The sequence below is a fragment of the Kogia breviceps genome, chromosome 4 (genome assembly GCF_026419965.1).
Source record: "Kogia breviceps isolate mKogBre1 chromosome 4, mKogBre1 haplotype 1, whole genome shotgun sequence".
NCBI classification, from domain to species: domain Eukaryota; kingdom Metazoa; phylum Chordata; class Mammalia; order Artiodactyla; family Physeteridae; genus Kogia; species Kogia breviceps.
Genome location: NC_081313.1, coordinates 91,219,419 through 91,244,178, shown reverse-complemented (window position 1 = coordinate 91,244,178; position 24,760 = coordinate 91,219,419). Strand labels below are relative to the sequence as shown.

The 24,760-nt window shown below is 43.2% G+C and overlaps 1 protein-coding gene across 3 annotated transcripts in view; it reads right to left on the bottom strand.

Annotated features, from left to right (window-relative positions):
- The window catches only part of MCC (MCC regulator of WNT signaling pathway), a 427,170-nt gene that overhangs the window by 253,622 nt on the left and 148,788 nt on the right, over nucleotides 1–24,760 (bottom strand). The window contains exon 1 of one of the 3 annotated variants that reach the window (XM_059062176.2): nucleotides 19,372–19,987. The exons of the other annotated variants lie outside the window; for them this stretch is intronic. Within the exon in view, the coding sequence (XP_058918159.1) occupies nucleotides 19,372–19,428 (57 nt within the window). The 5' untranslated portion in view covers nucleotides 19,429–19,987. Of the gene's footprint in view, nucleotides 1–19,371; nucleotides 19,988–24,760 lie in introns of those variants that run through there. 3 annotated transcript variants of the gene reach the window in all.

Genomic DNA, 24,760 nt, shown 5'->3' with positions numbered 1-24,760 from the left:
GTAATCCAGGGAGGGCTATCCAATTCATGAACTCCTTAAAAAAAAATGAAAACAACAACAACAAAAAAACACCCTGAAGCTACAAGTGGACACTTCTCCATCTGCCAAAATAGTTACTCTAATTCCAAGAGCTAAATTGATTACATATTAGAGTTTCCCAAGCTAGTAGGTTAAATGTTGCTCTAGATTAACATTTTGGTCACATCCACTTTAAACAGAAATTAAATAAAGCCTTTAACTGTAGACCAGTACTTGCAACATAGTTCAATTTAGGGATTTCCAAGTAATCATTTTGCTGTTATTTATAGGAAGTCACCATTAAAACAGAGGAACACTAGCAATTCATGAGGGTCATACTTGGCCAGAAAATAAAACTCAGCAGCTCCTATGATTAAAAAGGACTCCACTGGGCCCCAGGGACTGAGCTTCCTACAATTAGACTGGTTCATGAAAGACTTTGCAACAATAGGTTAATATGAGATCACGCAGAGAAAGGTAAGCATCAACATACATATAAGAAAGGAGTAATACATTATTAGATGTTCAGGTAAAATATCCTTTTTAAAAACATCATTCTAAAATTGCTTTGCCTGGTGATTTTTTATTTTTTAAAAAAAAGGCAGGCTAACTCACCCTACCCCCATCTCCCACACCTCTATGGATCAGAACGTCAAGGCCACAGTGGCCACAGTAATGCTGGCCCCAAAAGGTAACCAGCATGGAATTGTGCAGCAGCCATGCTGTCTCTCTGCACTCCTGCCCTGCTGCCATCTGACACCCGGCAGCCCTCCTTCACCATTTTAAAGGCATTCTTAAATAAGCAGCGGCAGAAGACTATGTAAGCAGGCCAAGGTAGAACAACAGATGGTCCCAATTTATTTTAGCCAGTGTATTTGGTTTTTTGGTGTTTTTTTTTTTAAATCGGCCTTTTCAGTCTTTGTCTTATTTTACAAAGATCACCCCAAGACCTCAAGGTACCCTTATTTTTTCTTCTTTAACACCAGATACCAACTCTGCATAATACTTCTTCATTCACTCACATTTTTCTCTCTCTCTCATTCCTCTCCCTCCACCCATCTACCCTAAATATTAATATATAAGAAAACACAAAGTTATACAGGTGCATTATTTATATGAACAAAATATTTATTCAACAGCTATTTTGGCATGCATATAAGATGGACTATTAGAGTTATTAAAACTCAAGTTTTTGGGGCTTCCCTGGTGGCGCAGTGGTTGAGGGTCCGCCTGCCGATGCAGGAGACACGGGTTCGTGCCCTGGTCCGGGAAGATCCCACATGCCGCGGAGCAACTAAGCCCGTGAGCCATGGCCGCTGAGCCTGTGCGTCCGGAGCCTGTGCTCCGCAACGGGAGAGGCCACAACAGTGAGAGGCCCGCATACCGCAAAAAAAAAAAAAAAAAAAAAAAAACTCAAGTTTTTTTAAAAGAAAACATATCAAGGAAAACTTGAGGAAAGTAGGATATAATACTGTGAAACTCAAGTATAATCCCTTTAAAGAAATATTAATAACTAAAAGAACATACCAAAATGTTACCTATAATATAATTACAAGACTTTTTTACTAATTTATTTTCCAAATTTTGTATGTACATGCATTACTTTTGTGATCATACCCATATACCCCTTACCCTGCCCTTTCCTAAGGAGGAATCAAAGGTAGAAATGCCCAGGTGATGTCATGAACAAATCAGATTTTTCTTAAAATTTAAAAGAAAATGTGACTATAAAAGCACAACCTGGGCTTCCCTGGTGGCGCAGTGGTTGACAGTCCGCCTGCCGATGCAGGGGACACGGGTTCATGCCCCGGTCTGGGAAGATCCCACATGCCGCGGAGCGGCTGGGCCCGTGAGCCATGGCCGCTGAGCCTGCGCGTCCGGAGCCTGTGCTCCGCAACGGGAGAGGCCACAACAGTGAGAGGCCCGCGTACCAAAAAAAAAAGGGGAAAAAAAAAAAAAAAAAGAGCACAACCTGTTTCAGTTATAATGGCAGATTCTGAACCATAAACATGTGTGCATATATTATATACACATAAAATGCTAGAAGGCAAAGACTATGGTACTTTGACCTGCACTAGAGTATGCAGTAGTACCATTTGGTTGCTTCATATTACTCCTCACTTACGTGGTACATGAGAGGAGCCATCTACCGTGGAGAGGCTAGAACAGACTACAACGCTAGCCGTCAACTCATCTGTACTGTAAGTGAACAGACATGAAGACCAAAGATTCCCAAACTGACCTCTTTCTGAGCCTTATTAGCCCACAGCCTACTAGTAACATATTTCCACTTACATAACCAACAGGCATCTCAAAATCAGCATGCCAAAGTCCAGACTTCTCATTCCCCACAAACTGGATTTTACATGAAATCTCCAATCTCTCCTGCCAACCTAACCTTCTCAGAAACCCGGACATTGCCCCCAATGCCTCTCCTTCCCAGCAACCTATCAACCCACCCAGCAACCCCAGGTCTTACAGATGCCAGTTCTAGAGGCCATGACGACATGGTCTGAGAGGGCTGTAGGCATCATGCAAACAGCAGGGACTTCTAGAATCAGACCCAAGTTTAAACTTGGCCTTGACACCTACTAGATGTATGACCTTGGGCAAGACCCTTAATCCTTCTGAGCTTCCAAATGTCCCTAAAGAGAGGACCTATATGACGGGACTGTTGCAAGGTTTAAATAAGGTCATGCACTCAAAAGGGAATATATAGCTGGATGCTATACAAGTGCTAGTGATCAATGCTGAACAGCAGCCACTGTGATAGGAATGATCACATCTGCAGTCCTGTATAGTGTATTAAGTGCTATAATGCAGAAATGCCCAATGCTGTGGGAATATATGGGAGAGGATGGAACCTAGACCAGAGTGGGAATGTCAGGGAAGATTTTCAAGGGAACTAACCCTTCAACTAAGTTCTATGAGATTAGCAGAAGGTAGATAAGTAAAGGTGGAGGATATGGATAGTGTACCAGCAGAGGAACAGCAAATTTGAAGTTTGAAGGTCAAGAGCCAGCCAGGCACCTTGAAGGTATTGCAAGTAGTTGAGTTGGCTGGAGGCTAGAATGTGAGGGTGAGAAGTGGCCAGATATAGCTGGAGAGGCCAACAGGGGCTAAGGAGCTGGGTACCCTGAAACGAAGGGTTTTAAGCAGGGAAATGCCATTTTTAACATGCACGCAAAGTGCTCAGCACTTCTGAGTGCTATTCTTGAATACTCTATGTAACTGCTTCATTTTCACTACTGTGTACTCTGGTTTATGCTGTCCAGACATTTACAATCATGTTTTTTCTTAAGCTATCCTCTTCCTACTAATTATTAATATGTTAGAGTGTTTTTTAAAAGGAATATTTTTTAATACGCGAAGCTGTAAAAATTTACAAGGTACTTTTACAGAGTATTTCAAAACTTTTTTTATTTACATAAAAAACGATTTGATTACAGAGATTGCTTTTAACATAAGCTTCTTAATACTTTCGGGTTTTCACATAAGGATCCCTGGTGACTTCGAGGAAATCCTCGACAGTAGTTCAGATATTATTGTTGGAAGCAGAAGCAAATTGATGATCCAAAAGAGCAAGTTTAATAAAAGCCTCTCAAATCACAATATAAATTAATGGAGAAAAAAAATTTGCAAATGCAAATTTGACATTTTTGAAGTTCTACAAGTCCAAATAGTACTGTGTAAATGCAAAGCAAGGTAAACTAGATTATAGCTATATCTTGCCTTCAACATTATTTTGAGTCTGAAAACATGCAGGTAAACCACGTTTATATATGTTAACTCTTAGTTTAGCAGTGGATGATTCTCACTAGTTAGTGATACCCTATGTTTAAGGAGAGTTAAATCTCGTTACTGACATGGTCTAGTTTCTGGCTTACTCTTTGACAAGATCTGTGTCACTCTTTTCCCCCCTCACTCACTCCAGTTTGATCACTTTGGCCCTCTTTATGTACTTTGAACCAGCCATGTTATTCCTTTCTCAGAACCACTGACCCAGCCACACTTTCTTCTGAGGACAACCTTACTCCTGAACATTTCTTGATTACTCTCAGGTTAGCACAGTGGCAACCTAAATGTGCCTGATACAATTCCTTCCAACTTCCCATTAAAATGAAATGCTTAAAATACATATGCTTATGATTTTTTAAAAAACTAGTATATAACTTTCAGTTCTGTAAAATCCCTATCCACTAATAATGTTACCAAATTCACAGCAATGTTCTATTGTCATCCAGGGTCCTACGATGATACGCCAAGCACTTGTGCTACCACCAGTCAAAACTATGGAGGCCCTACCTTCAAGTATTGAATATGAATATATTACAAAAGAACATTCATGACTTAATGAAAGTAACATGTTGGATTTCCAATGAAGTTGAGGATAATATGAACACGTTATCATAAGACAGATTTCACAGAATGATACATAACTCTAAATAGTTTCTGAATCAAAGTAAACTTTAAAAGACAATCTGACAAAATACTGACAAAGATGTACTTGTGGACATCTGTCAAACCTACAAAGTCGTAAAAGCAATTTTTAAATTTTCCTCAGTTTACTTGGTGAATTAAAGGCAGAAATGTAAAGGGAAAATCCCATCAGTCTTTACCCGGCCTCTTCGGCAGTCAGAAGAGCAATGAAAAGGTTAATTTTTTATGTAAGTCATAAACCTCAGAAGTCTCCACATAACCGATGACACTAACTTCTCAATTCCAACTGCTGTGCTAAGCAGTGTTTACAAGACACCACATCAGCCTCATCATTTCATAGCGTAATACGCTCCAATCTTCCCATCCAGCCCACATAAGCACTAGTGGTTCAGGGCACTCAGAGTCATCCAAAGAATCACGGGCTAATTGCTTTGATGAAAATGTAATTCTACCACTGAGGACTATTGCAGTCATACTTTGGATGAAATCTACCCAGTAACCCAGACCTTACTGGAATCCCTTATTAGCTCCATACCACCACCTATGAACACTGATATTTTTAAACACCTAAATTACTGAAATGAATTGAAATCTTTATCATTCCCACCAGACTAAGAATCATTCACCTAAGAAAAGCAATTAACATATTCCTGTCACTTGCAAATGAATGCTGAAGCTTAACTGCAGGGACTTCCCTACCTTTGCAAGGATGTCTTTTTGCATGTAGGGCACAATTACATATAGAATTAATCTCCACACCCTCATCCTTAAATACTACATATTCATTTCTATTTTGGAAAGAACCTTGCTAAGGCTAAAGGCATTAAGTTACCATTCTCACTAGTTCTAACAATTTTACTTTAGTCAGAGTATCAAAGAACACTAATCTCTTAAGAAAAAACTATAACGGATGCTTTTGAATATCAAAACTATTCTTGTGCATCAGTTTTGTTGTACTGAAGGCAGCATGTTTTAAAAAGTATAGATTTAGGGCTTCCCTGGTGGCGCAGTGGTTGAGAGTCTGCCTGCCAATGCAGGGGACATGGGTTCGTGCCCCGGTAGGGGAAGATCCCACGCTCCGCGGAGCAGCTGGGCCTGTGAGCCATGGCCGCTGAGCCTGCGCGTCCGGAGCCTGTGCTCCGCAACGGGAGAGGCCACAACAGTGAGAGGCCCGCGTACCGCAAAAAAAAAAAAAAAAAAAAAAAAAAAAGGTACAGATTTAGGCTTTGATATGCATAAAGGGAGGGAATATTTGCAAGATGAAACAGAAGTAATTTTGCACCATATTGTTTCACTTGAAGTATTCCAACAAAACATCTGCATTGCCATGCTTCACATTTATCATTTCTAATACAATAGCACAATCTAGCTCCTGGAGCTACTCCCACCATCCCAGGACTAGACCTGCTTCCAAACAGCTTCCACTCTGATCTCCTCTCTTCCTAAGAGAGAACACCCACAGCAGCCCAGATAATGCCCATGAGACTCGGGCTGGAAGCAACGCTCTCCAACCTCAGTCATACTGGGTGGGTCCCTAAGGGCCCAGTGTTTGTTTTCAGAAGGAGATGGAGGGGAGGTGCAAGCCGGATCCAGCTTCAGGGAGTGGGGACCTGGTGGTGGACGATGAAGTTTACACCATTAATTGGTACAAAAGTAGTTGCCTTTGTGTACTTTTTCTATCTCTTAGTCTTTTCTTTTTACTTCTTTTCATCATTCATAACTATCATGTGTCCTGTCAACCACGCTGCAGTAATGTGCTCTGAGAAAAGTGCATTTATCCAGCTACTGGCCACTCCCCTACTAGGTAAGCTTCTGAGATGATAGAGCACTTCCAGTGAAGCAGTGTTGCCAGACAGCAGGGGGTACTTGACAGTTAACTGGGAGCTGACAAAGGCCTTCTAGAGATGGGCCTGAGTGTCTGTGCGAGAGGGCAGGAGGGACGAGGAGGAAGAATACTGGCTACAAGAAGCTTCTGTATTACACAAGACCTGCACTTCTCCTTGTACCTGTCTGGTATTCAAATCGATCTGGGTTGGAGGTACAGACTTGTGAGGCAGCAGCTTAGAGATGGTAGTTTAGAGTAACATCACTTGGAGGAGCATTCTCGGAGACTCATGTTAGTTTCCTTCTCATTGCCCTCAGGTATATCCTCTTCAGCAAATGATCAAACTGTCTAACAACTTGAAAATCCAAGAAGAAATATTCCATCACTTCCTCCTTTCTGACCATCAGACAGAACCTCAATCAGGAAGCTTTTAAAAAATTCTTTCAGGGGTTTCCCTGGTGGCGCAGTGGCTGAGAGTCCGCCTGCCGATGCAGGGGACACAGGTTCGTGCCCCAGTCCGGGAGGATCCCACATGCCGCGGAGCGGCTGGGCCCGTGAGCCATGGCCGCTGAGCCTGTGCTCCACAACGGGAGAGGCCACAACAGTGAGAGGCCCGCATACCACCAAAAAAAAAAAAAAATTCTTTCAAATGGAAACGTTAGCTGTACACAGCAACAGAGATGGCCCTCACTGCTGGCGGGCACATCCCAAGTCCTCCTCAGACCCACTTAGCAAGGCTCCCCTGGCCTCCAGCAGATGAGCCTCCTCCACCTGCTACTGTTCTTCCAGGCAAAGCTTCTACCCGCACTGCTGCAACCCTCTTCCAGTAAACAGATCATAACTCGGAAGGGAACCCACAGTGTGCCTCACTGATAAAAGCCTATCTCTGTGAAAGAAAGTTACGCAATAGCAATACATGAACATCATCTGTTTCTCTGCAATGCACCCTTCTGGGCATTGGGAGTGTCCTGGCGTGCCTTCCCTCTCCCATGTTATGCCATCAACTAGAATTTCGGCTGTGCTACGGTCGGTCCTGGACACTATAGGTGGGACAAAATTAGGAGAAATTAAATAAAAGCAATAAACAAGATAAAATTTTAAAAGTGATTACTACTGCCACTCGTTAGCTCATTAACGTTCTGGTTCTGCAAATACAAAAAAGGAAATACCTTTCTTTTCTAAGACTTGTCAATATTTGGAAGAACATTTTCCCAGATAATGAGCTTTTGGCATTAAGGTCCAGCAAACATCAGCAGGCTGTGAAACTCTTCAGATTCCTGGATACTGTCTTCATGACAAGTTTGCCTCCACTTAAGAACTTCTTTTAAATAATTTTCGTGCTCACTTACAACCACAGCTACTAATGTTCCGTTTGTAGTAGCAAAATAATAATAATAACAATTATGTTGCAAGAGCTAACCAATAGTATTTATCAGGCACTTTGAAAAGCACTACATAGGTTATGTCACTGGTCTTCCCTAAGGTGGACACTCTTATTTTCACCATTTTATAATAGGGAATGTGCAGCCAAGAAAAGCAACTTCCCCCAGATAGCCTAGCTAAGAAGTGGCAGAGCTAGGATTTCAGAGCTCACAACTTTGCCACACATGGTTTTGCAGACAAACTGAGGTGATGAATCAAGTAACTTGGCCCAGAGGAGAAGTTAATAAAGAAGGTGGCCAAAAAACAGAGGCCTTTCCTAGTCACTCAACATATTACCCTGACCCCAATAGGTCATCCTTGCTGGCTGGGATATGTTAATACCAAATAAGAAGGATGCCCCATCTTCAACACTCGGGGAATTAAAGGGTTTGAAGGCAGCTTTATCAACATCAGACACTTTCTTCGGCCATAATTACATTTGTCCTGACAGTATGTTCATTAGCAACTCAGAAGCCCCAAATGAGAAAGTCTTAAAAGTCACTCTATCATACCAGAAGGCATACTGCTTTCTGCCCTATCTGTACATCAAGGCATCCTGAAAAAAGGGGATCCCAGTTTTAGTTTAAATCTACCCACTGGAAGTAAAAACTCCTGTATTGCGGTCCAACTCGCCTATTTTCCCCCTCGTCACTGTTAACCCCCTATTAATAATCAGCCCAGGCAGAGCAGCCCTGCACTATCTCATTCCCACAGTACTCCTATTCCACGCTCACTCTCATCCAAACACATCATTAAAAGTGCCCCCAATCAAGCATGAAAATAAATTAGGTTTTGGTTTAACCAGGATTAGATTCCCAGCACCAAGAAATAAAGTAACAGTTATCTAATCTAACAGGCCAGCCTCAGACTTCCCGGCTACTCTCCACAGGCCCCCGTTGCCAAAGCCCTCTCCTAAAAATCCCCTTTAAATACTGTGAAATCACCACATGTGGGTGGAGCAATGTAACTCTTCAAGTGCCATGAACATAACTCTTAACTCTGGTGCCTGCCTAACCTTGCTCCAGATCATCTAGTCTGTCCAGAGGGAGAGCTGCTGGCTGCCAGCCTGTGAAATGAGCACTTGCCCCACCATGCGTCAGGAAGTTACTTCCTCCTGGACACCGTGGAGGAAGGAGTCCTCCTGGGCTTGGGCAAGCCCATTTGTTTTCCGTGGAGAAGCAGTGCATGTTCATGCCTCATTTTACACTCACTGTAACTCCATCTGGAAATAGTCAGTGGCTGTGCAAAGCTCCAACCACAGAGAAAATCAGACCTGGACAAAGGAGAAAAGGGACAGAGACTTGATATCCAAAATATACGAAGAATATATTTTGTAACAACAGAAGATTCCTAAACAACTTGATTAAAATTGGACACGGACTTGAATAGACATTTCTCTGACGATGATAGGGCCAATAAGCACATGAAAAGAGGCTCAATATCAGTGATCCTTAGGGCAATGCAAAGAGAAACCACAATTAGATACCACCTCATACCCATTATGATGGCTATTATTTAAAAAGCAAAATAAAACAGAAAAGCAGTGTTGGCAAGGATGTGGACAAGGTCCACCTCTGCGCATTGCTGGTGGGAATGATGTAAAGCGGAACAGCCTCTATGGAAGATGGTATGGCAATTCCCCCCAAAATTAAACACAGAATTACCACATGCGCTAGCAATCACACTTCTGGGTATGTACCCAAAATAAATGAAAGCAGGGACTCAAACAAATATTTCCACACCCATATGCATCACAGAATTATTCACAATAGCCAAAAAGTAGAGGCAACCCAAGTGTCCATTGACAGATGAATGGATAAACAAAATATAATATAGACACACAGTAGATTAGCATTCAGCCATAAAAAGGAAGTTATGACACATGCTACAGTATCAATGAACCTTGAAGACATTATGCAAAAGGAAATAAACCAGTCATGAAGGGATATTTTATGATTACACTCACATGAGGTATCAAGATTAGTCAAATTCATAGTGGGGAAGAAAGGAGAATGGTAGTTTCCAGGGGCAGGGGAGGAGGGAAACAGGGGGTTAGTGTTTAATGGGTACAGACTTTCAGTTGCGAAAGATGAAAAAGTGCTGTACACAGATGGTGATGATGGTTGTACAATAATGTGAATGTACTTAATGCTGCAGAACTGTACCCCTAAAATGGTTAAGACTGTTAATTTTATGTTATGTATATTTTACCACAATTGACAGAAGGGCGCAGACTATTACAATATACCCCAAAATCACAGAGCTAAAAATAAATTCTTCTGATTATTTTAATAGTGTCATTAGTAGTCATGTCCTATGTATATGAGAATACTGAAGAATTAGGACTTCCACCTTTTAAAATAATTACAGACTGTTATAAAACACATACTTTAAAACAAATCCTGTGATATAGAAACTGAGGAAGTTGAGGTAGAAGAGGAAAAATTATCCCTGAGAGTTAAGGAAAAAAATCTGAGTTCTACACTTCACCCTCTGCTGCTAGCTGGCCTTCTTTATGCCTCAGTTTCCTCATCCAGTCGTGCAAATGGTTTGGATAAAATAAACTGCAAATCAAAGAACAGCTTAATGGCACCACCCAACAGAATTAGACAATCTCCCTTGTCTAATTCCAAGCTTACCTGGAATCTTTCTGGTTGTAATCTGACTGCCAAATACCTTTTCAATAGGAAAAAAGGTCTCAGCATTCCAGGTTCCTTGGAGCTATATTGGTTATAAATCAAAAAACTCATACAAAAGTTCATTAAAAATAAAATCAGTGATTATAAATAGAGGAAGGAAATTGGTCCAAGTGAGAGTGGAAAACAGAGCTGAGTTTTCCTAATTCCAAACCCACCTATATTCTACATCATCAGCATCCATCAACACTGGACCATCCATCAGGGAAGGGAAGGCAGTTTTCAAATCCTTCTTGGTCAGTGGCCACATCACTTAGTTCTTTAAACCATTCCTTTTAAGGGGAAAATACACTCACATATTCTGAAAATGTCCAAAAATAATTATAGTTTGATTTTAATGGATATAACAATTATTTCTGCTTGTAGAAAATGACACCATTTGAAAGTTTGGGACTATGTGCACAGGCTTTAAGAGTCAAAGAAACAAAAGGAGAAGCATCTGACTGATCACTCTACCCTTTTCTTTCATTGGCTTTTGGGGCACAACTTTCCAGGTTTCTTTGCTAGCTCCTCCTCTTTTGGAGGATATCTCCCTGCCCCTGCCCCACAATAAAATACACACACACACACACACATGAAAAGGATTTAAAAAAATCAATTCAGGCATATTTTCAAATCATTCCAGAGAAATCCAGATTCTTCTCCAAAGCCTACAAGAATACAGGTGATCTAGCCAGAACTATTTTCTCTGACCTCACCTCCTTCCGCTCTCCCCTTGCTCAATGCACTCCCAGCCACGTCTCCTCCTTGCTGACACACACCATGCATGCTCTGGCCTCTGACCTTGACCCTTATCAGACCCACCTCCTGAAATAATCATCCTCATCTTTGCATGGCTCTATCCCTCCTTGCATTCAGGTCTCAGTTCAAAGATTCCTGCAGACAGGTCTTCCCTGATCAGTTATAATAGCAACCCTCCCTCCTTCATTCCTCTTTCCTCCTCTTCATCACCACTGGATCTCTTCATCACCATCACCTCTTCATCACCACCACATACATCTGGCACGTGTATTGCCTGTCTCCTTCTAGAATGTAGTATCCATTAAAACAGGGACTACATCCGTTTTGTTTCTGTATCCCCACACCAAAGAACAGCACCTGGCATACAGAAGGCACACAGTGTTTGCTGAACAGAAAAAATGAACTAGGAATACAGAGTAAGTTACAGTAATAATGACCAAACTCAATTTCCTCAAATGTGTCCTTTAACCAAAATATATAAGTGGTCAATCCAACACATCTGTCACACTATAATGGCAACTGCTGTTTGGTCCAACAAGTAAATTTGAAGTTTGTGGATGCCCTCTGTCACATATTGACTACGTACTGGCAATGCTGTGATGGGTTTCACTCTGTCCCTGCCTTCAAAGATCCCACGGTCGCCCAGGGAGGCTGTGGATAATTAAAGTAAGTGTTGTGAACACAGATGAGGGAAGAACAACTAAACTGGGAGGTTGGGAGGGACACAGGCAGAAGCAAGAAGTCATCTCAGGTGTGCCGTGTACTCTCTGGACAAGCCCACACAACCCACAGGAAACACGGACAAGCAATTACTCCCACTCCTACCCTGCAACCAACCAGAGCACTCCGTTGCTTTTCTAATTGACAGGCAATCTTTTTTCACGTTGGCATTCTTCCCTTGACAACTACTTCAATATTTCTCACAAATCCAGCTGGAGTCCTTCACTGACATGCACACACACTGAGGCTTTGTGAAACTTTCTGTTCTCAGGTGATGGAACACCACAGCCTTTGGCTTAAGATGCATTTGCATCTCGGGCCCCATATGTCCCATCCTGTGTTCCAAGCACTGATCAAACCTCCTGACAAGCAATCTGCCTCAAAATATCCCACCAGCCAAGGCAATGAGTAGCTTTACCGTAAGATTTTTCCAGCCCAACAGACTTTGATTGCTATTTACAAAGTTAACAACCCTAACCTACAGCTTTTTGCATGACAAGTAGAATCAACAGCTGCTAATGCTGAATTTTTTTTTCCTAAATTGTCTCAAAGTTTAACTTCTCTGCTGAGTTTCAAAAATATCTTGAAAGACTTACATATATAGAGTGCTTTAGAGCCTCAGTCATTCCTTATGATAGAGCAAACCTTCCAAAAGGTGGCTTCTAGTGCCCCATGAATTAATTTTGGCTGTTTCTGTTCAGCAAGAGAAAAAGGACATTTGCTAGAAAGAGAGGACAGCTTTGTGGTCCCAGTAAATATTTACTCTATAAATTGAACTTCTTTTTATCTGCATAATCCAGGTTATTCTCTTCTTGTTTCTTGCTAGAATGAAAGATGGCCACTGCTAGGAATTTGGATGTGGTTGGGGGAGATGAGAAAATAATTGCAAATAATTTATCTCTGCCATGCCACCCCCTCGCAGATGTAAAAATCCACATCCTTAACTACTATCAATTTTCTGTGTCTTTTTTTAGCTTGTCTGATTCTGTAATCTTGCCAACATAAACCTCTTTCCCAGAATCTGGAGTTTACTTAAAACGTCGTAATCTTGGTTTTCTGAAATTTGATTCCTTGGATCAAAACCTAAATTTGCAATCTTTGTTCATCAACAACTTCCTAATCTTTCCATAATGCAGTTTTTATTTTCCAGTTACAGTCTGGCTTTGCAGGAAGCCTTCCACATGACATGCACTGGTAAATTAGCTTCAGGCAGCTGTTAAAACAGCACCTTGAGTTTATTTCCTCAGTAACACCATCATATTCCCTACTCTGGATGGGTGCCTCCACTCAAAGTTCTGGCACCTCAAATCTGGTAGCCATAGTCCTGTAAATAATTCATCAGCATGAAAAGTCTTGGGATTAATTTTGAAACTTCCTGCCTGGACAAAGCACTTCAGAATCAAGGTTCTCGCTCTGCTTTCAGGTCTGTGGCGGTCTCAGTTCCTGGTCTCCTGCCTGGTCTTTGACTAACCTCCTCCCCCTCACATCTCACTGCTCCTTCCCCTGTTTCTTGACTACCACCTGGTTCTAGCCATGCTTGATCTACTGGCCCCGCCCACTGGGCTCCACTCAGGGTCTTGCCGGCCCTTTCAGCACCTGCTTCCTCAGGACCAGGCCTCCAGCAGCTGCCTTGCCACACAGCCCTGGCCGACCACTTCATCGGCTTTTTCACCAAACTCAGCGCTCTGCAGCCCCACAGTGATTTAGCCAACCGCAGAAGAAGCCTAGAGCCCCACCTGCAGGGGTAAGAGAACCCTAATTCTTGTCACAAAGGAAATCTTATTCTCATCTGGCACCTCAGATACTGTAGCACTAATTCCTCAGACACCTCAGGGCACACAGGCAGTGGGACAGAGGTCATGGCACCTCTAACTCCCTCGCAGTAAGTGGAAACAGAAGGAAGGTCTTCCTGGATGATGATTGCCCGATTCCTTACTAACAAATCTGCTCTAGAAAATCAATGTCTACAATTCTTCAGCCACTTGAAGGTGACGGCAATGAGCATATTCATACCACTCTTATCAAAAACATTTATCTGGGTATTGCGTGGAGATTACAATACAAATGAAGTCAAACAGGCTTATTAGAAAGAATACTCCCTCCTAGGAATACGTGATCAAAAGCTGAGAGCACAGAAATAACTCTTCTAGGAATTCACTCTGAAGAGAGATCCTTAACCAATAAAAAAATTCATGTGGGAAGATTTCAGCATTATTTGTAACTGCCGAATACTGCAGGCCTAAATATCTAGACAGAGAAGTCCAGTTGAGTAAACTACGGTATATTTACCAAATGAAGTACTATGAAATTGTAATTGAGAATAAAGAAAATGATGAACTAAAAAAAAAAAAGCTGAGAGCAGTAACAGGAGCTAATGAGAGGAAACAGTGGAGGAATGGCAGACTCTGGAGAAAGACTAACTACTTGGCCTCAAATCTCGAGGTCACCATTAATAGTCTGTGCAATCTTGGCAAGGGTTTTCACCTCTTTATGCCTTAATTTCTCCACCTGTGACATGGGCATAACAGCATGTATCTCACAGAGTTTTTGGTAATTAAGCATGTCAATACCTGGGCAATGCTTAGAATGTGTTACTTACTACAAACCACTAAATTAACAGCTAAAATGACAAAATAAAATGACAAAAACTACTGCCAGCCATTGGGAATTAAGAGATCAGGGTTTTAGACATGGCTCTTGTTTTGTGGCCTCTGGAGTAGATTAAAAATGGTTGCAAATTCTTTATCACATCCCCCCTTCAAGAGGTGGGATCTATTTCTTCACCCCTTTGAATCTGGGCTAAGCCTATAGCTGTTTTAACCAACAGAACACACAGACATGACCCTGTGCCAATTTCAGTCCTACATTTTAAAAGAACTGGCAGCTTCCACCCCCTCCTTAGAACCCAGCTGCCATGCTGAGAGGAAACCCAAGCAGAACCTGGGCAGGCCCGTGTAGAAGAGAAGTGAGGTGATCTCCGAGTCCACAGCCAGCACCTGCTTGCCAGCCATGGGACTAAGCCATTTTGGAAGTGGATCGTCTAGCTGGGGTCACAGACACAAGTCTTCCCACCCTGAGCTCTGCCCCAAACTGCGAAACCATGAACAATTAAGATTGTTATCTGAAGCCTCTAAATTTGGGGGGCAGTTTGTTACACAGCCATTTATAGCCAAAAAAGCCTCAGACCAAGCACTTAAATCACTTTCTCAAATTTGATGTTTATAAAAAGGGAAAAAGGGAGAGAAGAGGCAAGGTGTTCATTCAAACATTTGTAGAACACCTACTATGTGCCAGCCAATGTGACAGGCTGTGACACTGTTATTCTGATGCTTATGGTCTGTGTCTAAGACAGACATAAAACAACTCATTACAATGAAGTGTGATTCCATAAGGACAGAGGAGTATAAAGAAGTAGAAATGGGTGTGGGAATACCAGGTGATCTCAGTCTCTGCCAACTCTGATATTTTGTAACTTCGTGGTTTAGAGCAAGTACATCTGTGAGACGGCCACTTAAAGACAGTCATACAAGATAATATACCTAGAGAACAATTTTCTCCTATATAAATCCACTTCTTAATTAGAGTATCAACGAAGATGTGGGTTTCAGTAGCTACGCAACAAGTGAATGGTGAAAGCATGAAAAGTTGCCTCTATAGCCTGCATTCAGGAGTGGAATAATCTTATGAAAGAGGCTTTGAATAAAGAAAAAAGAACAGAGTAAGGAAAATATGATTTTCTGGGGCAACAGAGGTTTCAAAGTAAATAGTGATGGGAGAATTTTACCTATTCATTACTTAATGTTTAAAAAGCAAAGGATATACATTGATTGCTTTGGACAAGAGGTTTTAGTTATTCCCAGGAAAGAACAAACCCTTAAATATAAATTTTTAGTTTGCTACATAAATAGGCAGCTGTCTACCAGGCAAGCAGATCCAGTCCACAGCTATTTTGTGAAGATGAGTAAATTCAAATCATACCCTCATAACGCTGCGCCTAAAGACATCTTCCTAAGGTCTGAATTATTCTAAGAACCAAGAAATGTGATTGTGACAGTAAAATAAGGTTCAACTACATACTGGTCCCACAAGTTTTACCAAGACAAACGTAACTAACTGCTGACGGAAAACCCATGGTGATGAGGAAAAAGATTTAGTGGCCTTCCCTTGACACGGTTTGGGAGAATTCAATCTAACGCTGCTGAATGTGTGTCCACTTAGTTTCTTGATCATGGGGGAGGGAGCCTGAAGGTCAAACATTTAATTTTCTAAATACTTTTGATTTGGCTGATGTTGAAGTCCTTTCTTAACCTCACATTCGGAAAAGAAAAATACCCTTTGAGTCTTTGATAGGGAGAGCTATTAGCCAAGAAAAAAGAATAGCCAATTCATGCTTCTCAAGTTTTCCTTTTGTAATATTGTTGTCAATGCTAAGGACTAGTTCACTTTGGTTAAAGTGTTTAGACCTGATAAAATCATTTGTGGTCATTGATAAATGAAAATATTTTGAATGTTCATGGGTAGAAACAATTATACTGTCTGTTATAATCATCTCACAGGATCTTAAACAGCTATTGTTCAAAATAAAGACACAAAAGGAACACATTCATGAATTTCCTGTTTTTCCATTTTAAAGCCCTCAAACATACCGTGAACACCTACCTCATGAGCAAAACCCAGCTAGGTCTCCTGATCATGTATCCCTCACACCCAAATCCCTCCTGCCTTTCTTGCACCCAAGCATTCCTGGAGCACTGCAGGCGGAGCTCAGCACCTCAACTGCTGACCAAAGCTAGCTGCTTTCACGAATAGGACAAGCAGATTACAACAAAAAATTGATTCCAGTCACTCCCCCTTGTTTAGGATGTTATGGCATCAGTGTCAACAGTACTGTCAAAGAGTCAATGACTCCTGTGGCGAGAGAACCCTTGTAGAAGGGGTAAATTCACAAGTCAACACCAATGCGAGAGGACTCTTGTTTATGATACCCAGGATAATGCTAGGCCCTTTCACAATTCTTCCTGCCCCTGAAACGCCTGGTGAGCATCAGGTTGAATCTGACCCTACGGTGACCTCAGACAGCTTTGAGGCTCCTGAGCACCAAATAAGAGCACCAATAAGAGATATGGCACCAAAGGGGGTTTTTATTAGCTCTGCTTTCAGGTGAGAAGGAGGAACCGACCACGAAAAGAGAATTGCAACTTTGCCCCCCAGGACATTAAAGTAAAATCAGTGTTTAAGAGAAAAAATTACAGTGAAAAGAAGAAACTCTACATCATACACCTTATGTGAGAAATACAAATTAATTGTATTCAGATCTATGGATTCATATGGCTACTGCCCTATGGATATTATAGAAAAGGCAAATGCTACAACTGTTGCCCATGATGAAGTGAACTGAGATTTAGAGTCCACAAGGTATGAATCACACATCTTCCCTTTGCTTACAAATTCTCTTTACATATACCCTAATTGAAAATATGTAAAAAACTAAAAATAACTATCCTTATACTCCACTGCAATTACTCAATCTGCAGGGAAACTCAAGACCGGGGGGATGGAGGGGCAACTAAATCACTGAACCTAGAAAGAAGGCTGGAAAGAGGGCAAGCGGCAGAAAATGTGGTGAAGGACATAGTTGGGGCAGAAACTTGTTTACTTTCTTAGGGACAAAACTATGTCCTATAATGCTCTAGTACTACAGCTCCAACTAAAGCAGGGGCCACAAAACACCCTCAGCTCTTTCACCTGGCCACAAGTTTCCAAGGAAACTTAAGGAGTGGATAAAACCAGGCAAAGAATGGAGAGTTTTAGTTCCCACCTGAGTTTCACAGATACTCTCAGCTAATCTAATGCGCCCACTGACCGCGCCAGGGCTCTTCAAGTCAATCCTGGCCTCCTCTCTCTCTCTCCAGCCTTCTAGCCACCTTCATCCTAAATCTGTGATTCATTTTTGAGCAAAGGTACCTGAATAGCACACTTCAGGTGACAGAGAGTTAAAGCTGCCACGCAGAAACAAACAATGCGAAGGACCTGGCAGAGACTCTGCAAGATACGTGCCTTTAGTTTCTTATTCTTAAATGTCCTTAGAAGTCAAAGGCTTCTCCTAACAGTGTTATTAATGGAGTAGGGTCGTGGGTTCTGTTTTAGATCTGAAACCTCTCCCTGCATGTAAAATTGGCAAAAATCACTTAGGTCTCTGAGCCTCTTCCCCCACCTCCCGTTTTTAAGTGAAGCCCTCACTCTTAGCATCTCCCCAGCTTTCTACATCACAGGGAAAACCACATGGATTAGGAAATGCCTCTACCTCATTTGGCCAACATCTCAAAATGCTATCTCAAACTGGAGCAGGGAAGGCTCAGCACCAAGACACTTAGAGCACCAGGCAGGGGCTGACTGTATTCACTGCTGGATACCAGCCACCGACCTGCTCGGATTTCCCCTATCTACACCCCCCTCGCTTCCCCAGCACCAGCCCTCACCCCTCAAAGAGGGCTCCATCCTTTCCTTTTCCCTTCACTGTCGGTCATCTGACATCACCTCTATCTGCCTTCCGCTGTCTTTATACGGTGCCTTTTCTCTCTTCAGCCATACTCAAGAAGCACAGACCGCGCTGCCCCATGAATGGCTCAGTGATGATGCTAAGAGGAAAACCCACAGCCACCAAGTCTCCTGCTGCAGATAGATTTCCTCCTCTTCAGAGCATCGTTCTGTGGGTTTCCCATCACACTTTTCAGGTATTCAAAGCCTGCGGGGTGAGGAGGGGGGTCGGAGAATGTGCCAGAGGCACCCCTACGGTCATCAGAAAAGGTGGCCTCCAGCATCTGACCACTCATATACTTGCATACCGTTTGATGTTGCCTTAATCTCAAAGCTGGTCTCCAGCACTCAGAAACTGCAAGTGCGCTTGCCTCAACGACTCAGGAGTCCAGTCCCGGGCAGGAAATAAAGTTCTAAGCCGCTTTGATGTGCTTCCTTCTCCACTCTCCTCCCCAACGCGGGTCATTCGTCTCAGCCAAGGAGAGACCACCTTGCCTGAACTGAACCAAACGCATCACACGTGGGAGCCTGCGGCCGACTCAGTACTCCAATGAGCTCCCCGGCCCCACCAATTTACTCACCAACAGATTAAGCTCAGCTGGGATCCCCATGTATTTTGCCGACTACGAAAGGTTACGACGTGGTTACATACATTGGAGGAAGAGGGGTGGGAATGGACAGGGCACCCAGAGACCACGGAGAGTAAAACGCCTTGGCGACGCGGGGAGAGCTTGTTTCCTTTTTAAGCCACTCGTCTCAGACTGAAATATCAAGCCAGTTCAGGTCATTTCCTGAGTAGCACAACAAGTTAAAACAAGATCCAGAAAATCTATTTGTCTTTAATTGTGCTGCCTCCAGAATGGGAGCGCGAGGCGGGTGGCGTGTAGAAAAGTGGGAGACGGGGAGGGAGGGGGATTTGTCTCAAAGCAAATGCCTAAGAAACCAGAGCTCCCGACCTCAGCTGTTTCTTACCTCACTCAGCTCGGCCGAGTTGTCGTTTCCATATTTCATGGCAACTCCAGAATTCATGACTGCACTTTTCAGAGCCGAGCTCCTCCTCCTCCAGGTCTCGGCGCTTACGAGTTGGGTTTAACAGGCTGGATATCCACTGCTTGGTCCCCTGTGGCACATTTTAGTCTAGACAGCCATTTTCACCCAGGACAGTGGTGAAGCCCACACGAAGGATGCAGGCACTCCGAAAAGGAACAGAGCCGGCTCGCGTTTCACGGACGAGCCATTGCTGCAGAAGGCTGGGCGGCGAGGCGCGCTCGCAGCGGCCGGGCCGGCGCGGGGACCCGAGGCAGTGCCACGCTCAGCGCCGCCTCGCGTCTCCTATGGTGCCTCGCCGCCCCCCATGACCAGGCTGGAGGGCAACCCCGGCAGGATCCGGCCTCCCTGGAGGGCTTCCCGAAGAAACCAGGGCGGCGGGGCCAGGAAAATCCGCGTCTCGGGTTCCAGGGAGGAAAAGCAAGCTAAGAGAGCGCCGGAGCGCGGCTGCACTTCACGCTGAAGTTTCCCGTTTGAATCCTCGGGAGTTGTAAGTGCTCTGATTGAATACAGCTGTCTAGCTGCTGGCTACGGGGTGAGCGGAGGAGGCGGGGCCAGAAAGAGAAAAGGCGGGGTGAGGAGGGAGGGAGGAGGCCGAGCAGAGGAGACCTCGCCGGGAGAGCAGGCATCCTTCCAGCTCCCTGCGATAGTAATTACAGGACCCAGGTCCAGGAGGAGAGAAGAAACAGGAAAAGTCACCTGAGTAACTGTGCAGAGAAATTAAAAAACAAAACCAAAAACACTTCCCTCCTAGTAGCCACTTTCCATAATTTAAGAAGGTCAAGACAAATCTGAACACTGTACATCAGGCAGCGCTGTGCACTTCTCATGGTACATTAAGATTTTACAAGATTGTGGGGCGGTCATTTTCCCTGATCAGTCTAAAGTCGACACTGAGGGTGTAAATTCACCGTCAAACTCCCCCCACCACACCCCGGGCAGATTACAATTTCTGCATGTTCTTAGTAAAGATTAAGATGCTCCATCACATGAAAGACAGGCCCAAATTTCCCATCCTCTCAAACCCTCAGTCCTTAAAAATATTACATTTCCCATCCACTTCAACCCTCAGACCTTCCTTAGAAATCTTACAGCTCATCTGAGCAGAGCTAGATTTGTATTTGTGGGGTTTGGAGTATGAATCAGGAAAGATTCAAGAGGCTGTTAAATTCAGTGGACTCCTGGAATCAGAGCTCCCCTGCAGCCTTGAGTTTCCCTAAGGTAAAAACATCCCTCTGTGTGTGGCAGGGTGGGAGAAGAGAGCTAGAATTTTTCCCTCCGTAAAGGTTAAAGTCCCACTGAACTTGAGATGCACTGAAAAATATTCTGATCCTTTAACAATAGGTCTGCAGGATTGCTTTAAAGGCCTCATCAGTCACTTTCTACACAATGGGAACAAAATGTCTCCATCCCCAATGACAGACCTTGGCACTTCCTGAAGCCTTCTAATTAATTAAGCCATTAATTTCCAAGGCTGCTTTTTTTTCTTAATGAAGTAGGATATTTATTTTGCTCTTTAAGAAGAAGGAGGGCTTCCCTGGTGGCGCAGTGGTTGAGAATCCGCCTGCCGATGCAGGAGACACGGGTTCGTGCCCTGGTCCGGGAAGATCCCACATGCCGCGGAGCGGCTGGGCCCGTGAGCCATGGCCGCTGAGCCTGCGCGTCCGGAGCCTGTGCTCCGCAACGGGAGAGGCCACAACAGTGAGAGGCCCGCATACCGCAAAAAAAAAAAAAAAAAAAAAGAAGAAGGAAAAAGCTTGACCATTTGCATAGATCTTCTTAGTCCTGTGCCTTACTGTTGAGTTCATTCATTGCCTGATGAAGGCTCTACTGGGATGAGGAAGAGTTCGCAGCTTTTTTGGAGCACCGGTCCCAAGTTCTGGGACACTGCCAGACCAGTGCACATTAGGAGAAGCTCTTCAGCACGGGGAGGGTTTGGGAAGCCACATTATTTTACTTATTTAATTCATTAAAAATGTTGAGAACTGTGTGCTTGAAGATGGAGATGGTGGTGAAAGAATATAAAAATATAAAGAAGACTCAAGCATCAACCTGCCCATAAGGTGTTTATAGTCTCATAAACAGAAATTACTATTCTAAATATAAATAGATACTTGCCATAAAAGCAGAACAAATTAAGACCTACAGCAGTTCAGAGGTGGGAAATAGGATTTTGGCTGGGTTGGGTGGGAGGAGAAGACTGTGAAGGACTCTTAGAAGAGGCAGCATGAGTTGATATTTGAAGAATGGCTGAGCCCAGCAGAGATGGGGAGTGAGGAGAAGGTATCCCATGATGTGGGCCAACTGTGAGAGAAAGTGTGGATGGAGACTGGAATGTGCAAAGCATGTGTGGGGAATGGGAGATATTCCATTCTGGAATGGGACCTGGATTAGATAAGTGAGTTGAAGCCAGATCATGGACAGTTTCGAGTGCCAGGCTAAAGAAATGGGCCTTCCGATTGGCAATGGAAAAAAAAAAAAAAAAAAGCCTCTAAAGGTTTTCAATCAAAGAAATAATAGGATCAGAGAGAGCTGTGCTTTTTTAGACATTCCAGTGGATTTGTATCACACTCATTTGTTACTCACACACTCATGAGTAAATAACATGAAGTCAAGTAGACATGTTGAGTGTGATTCTGGTGTTTAAAGAAACATATTTTTCATACTAGATGGCCCTTAAAAACCAAGCAGATGACTTCATCTGGTGTTCAACAAAAAGAAAAGTGATCTGTTCCAAGAGTGGAGGAAAAATTGGCAGTACTGAACTTATTAAGAAGGAATATGTCTGCAGATTCTACTTTATGGACAGTATAAGGCATTTTCAAGAGCAGTGTTGATTATATGGGATTTTCTTCTTAAACACCAACTTTAATACTTAATCCCCACATAAGCTGGAACTCCACTACAATCTGGCATCTAAATGTGGTAAACTGGAAGTAGGAAATGGACATGCCAATTGGACTATCCCAACAATCCAGCAAGAGGCTAAAAAGGCCTGAATTGAGTTGGGACAATGGAAAAGATCCAGAGGTTCATTTAAGATGTAAGAGGTTCTAATAGAAAGATAGTAAACAGAAACTGTAGTGGAAAGAGGAGAACTTAAAAATGACTTGTAGATCTAGAACTTGACTGACTGGGGTTTTCAACAATGTTCTCAATAAAAATACGTATTCCAGAGAAGAAATAGGTTAAGGAGGAAACTACATTTGGGATATCATAAGTTTGAAGTGGCATCTTTGTAAGTTTGAGGTGGCATATTCAAGTGGAAATGTTTAGAAGGAAGCTTGAAATGGAGCTATAGAGGTAAGTCAAGGTTGTGATGGAGATGGAGGTTTGGGGTAACTCCTATTAGAATTTTAAATAAAACCGTGGAAACAGGTAAGGTTGCCAAAGAAGATAGGACAGAGAAAAGAGAAGTGCTCTGAGGGCATTATCTTAAGGAACATCTTTTTCATAGAGGGAAAAGAATAAAAGAAGAAATGGTAGGAAAGGCCAGTTAAAGAAACAGGAAGATAACCAGGGGGACTCTGAGTCTGGGAGCCTAAGGGAGATGTCAAGACAGAAGGGAAAGCATCAATATTACATGCTGTCGAGGGGGGAGAAGCCTGAAGACTGATAAAAGAACACCTCTAAGACATTAATGTCCTTCAAAGATAAATCTCTACACAAGGAATGAAGAGGAACTAGGAGTAGTAAACATGTACTACTCTTTCCATTAATTTGACGGTGACTGCAAATTGAGAGATGGGAGAGTTTCTTCAGGTAGGTCAGCAACGTTGAGTAGAGGGTAGAATGAGCATATTTGTAGTCTGGGGCTAAAGGAAAACCTGAAGATACAGAGGAAAGGAAGATGGATCAAAGTTCTTGAAAAAGGAGGGAAGGAAAGGGCCGAGGACAAAAACAATGAGCTTAGCTTTGGAGTAGGCTTGGAGAGGAGGAGAATTCAGATGCTCCTTCCAAGGAGGCCAGGAATAGTTGGGAGAGCTGGAGAATTTATAGACTAGTAAAGAGAAGCCTTCAGAGATACACAGTAACTAACAGCGTTTGTTTGAAGAGCCATCCAACTTCCTCTGTGTGATTGTGGAGGGGTAATGAAGACTAATGAGAACTTATCATCAAATTTTAACTTAATAACAGGAAGACCACAGAACTATCTGTCAGTACAAGGAGAACTGAGTAGTTGTGATCCCCTCCCCTGAAATTGTTCAAGCAGAGGTTCAACGCTGGCGGGACACACTGAAAGCCAGTGGTATAGAGAGTAGAGCTTCATGCAATCAGGGAGAGTCCAAATCAGTTTTCTTCCAATCTAAGATTCCATGAAATGAAGATTTTTTTTTTTGCATAGTTTAAATGTTTTGTGGGTTTTTTCCACCTCTTAGTTAGTTAGGAATCAGGCTGGGAATATCTACTATCAAGAAAGCTAAGATATTGCGGCAGACAAGAATGAAACTGGGTCAATGTCCTAAGTATGTTAGGAATGCAAGGAGCCCCTCAGCATATCGTGTCAGCACGCCAAAGGAGAATGAAAACCCACGTGCATTTCCAATATAATGAGAAAGAGGTCCCAAGATTAGTGCTCACTGTAGGTTACCAAGTATATAACTGCATGCCTGCAAATCCTTTCATACTGTGGCTGCCTCAGCATGACCCCTCTAGAAGAGCTTCTCCAAGTTCGGCTTCAGCAGAGGGCAAGCCCCTGTCCACAGAGGTGCGGACCGGAAGTGGCAGGGGAATTTATCAAGATGTGGGAGCAGGTCGGGTGAAGGAGGAAAACCTGTCTTCCAATTGGGCAATGACCTGGGTTCCCCTTATTTCTGGCCTTGTCTTCCCAAGAGGCTAATCTCTTCGCATCTGGTTTCTGGGAGAAGAGGAGGCAGTGGTAGTTCCAGGAGCACTTCTGGGAAAGCAGAAGTTGCAGTTTGCATGAGTGGGTGGCTCTGTGCACCAATCACAGGCTGTAGCGCACTGGCATTGCCTTTCTGCTGTCAGGGGCAGGCTGGCCCCTCTATGTATGGCTGCTGACCTCAGTGAATTTCTACACAGTAGGGATTCTATTCCAGGTCTTCTCTGTACCCTACGTTGGTAATGAACATCAGATTCACTGAAGCAATCTTGGGTAAAAGTCTTGAACCTCTGGCATGAAGGAAATTGAACTTGGGGGCTGGCTGACCTAAGCCCTCGTCTCCATCCCTAGGGGGTCCAAGCCAGCCTTGCCCATTGCATGAGTCCACTGTGCTGAGTCACACTGTCCTCCTCCAGCCCACATAAGGAAACAAACTCCAAAATTGCCCCCTTCCCCCTTGACTTTCTTAAG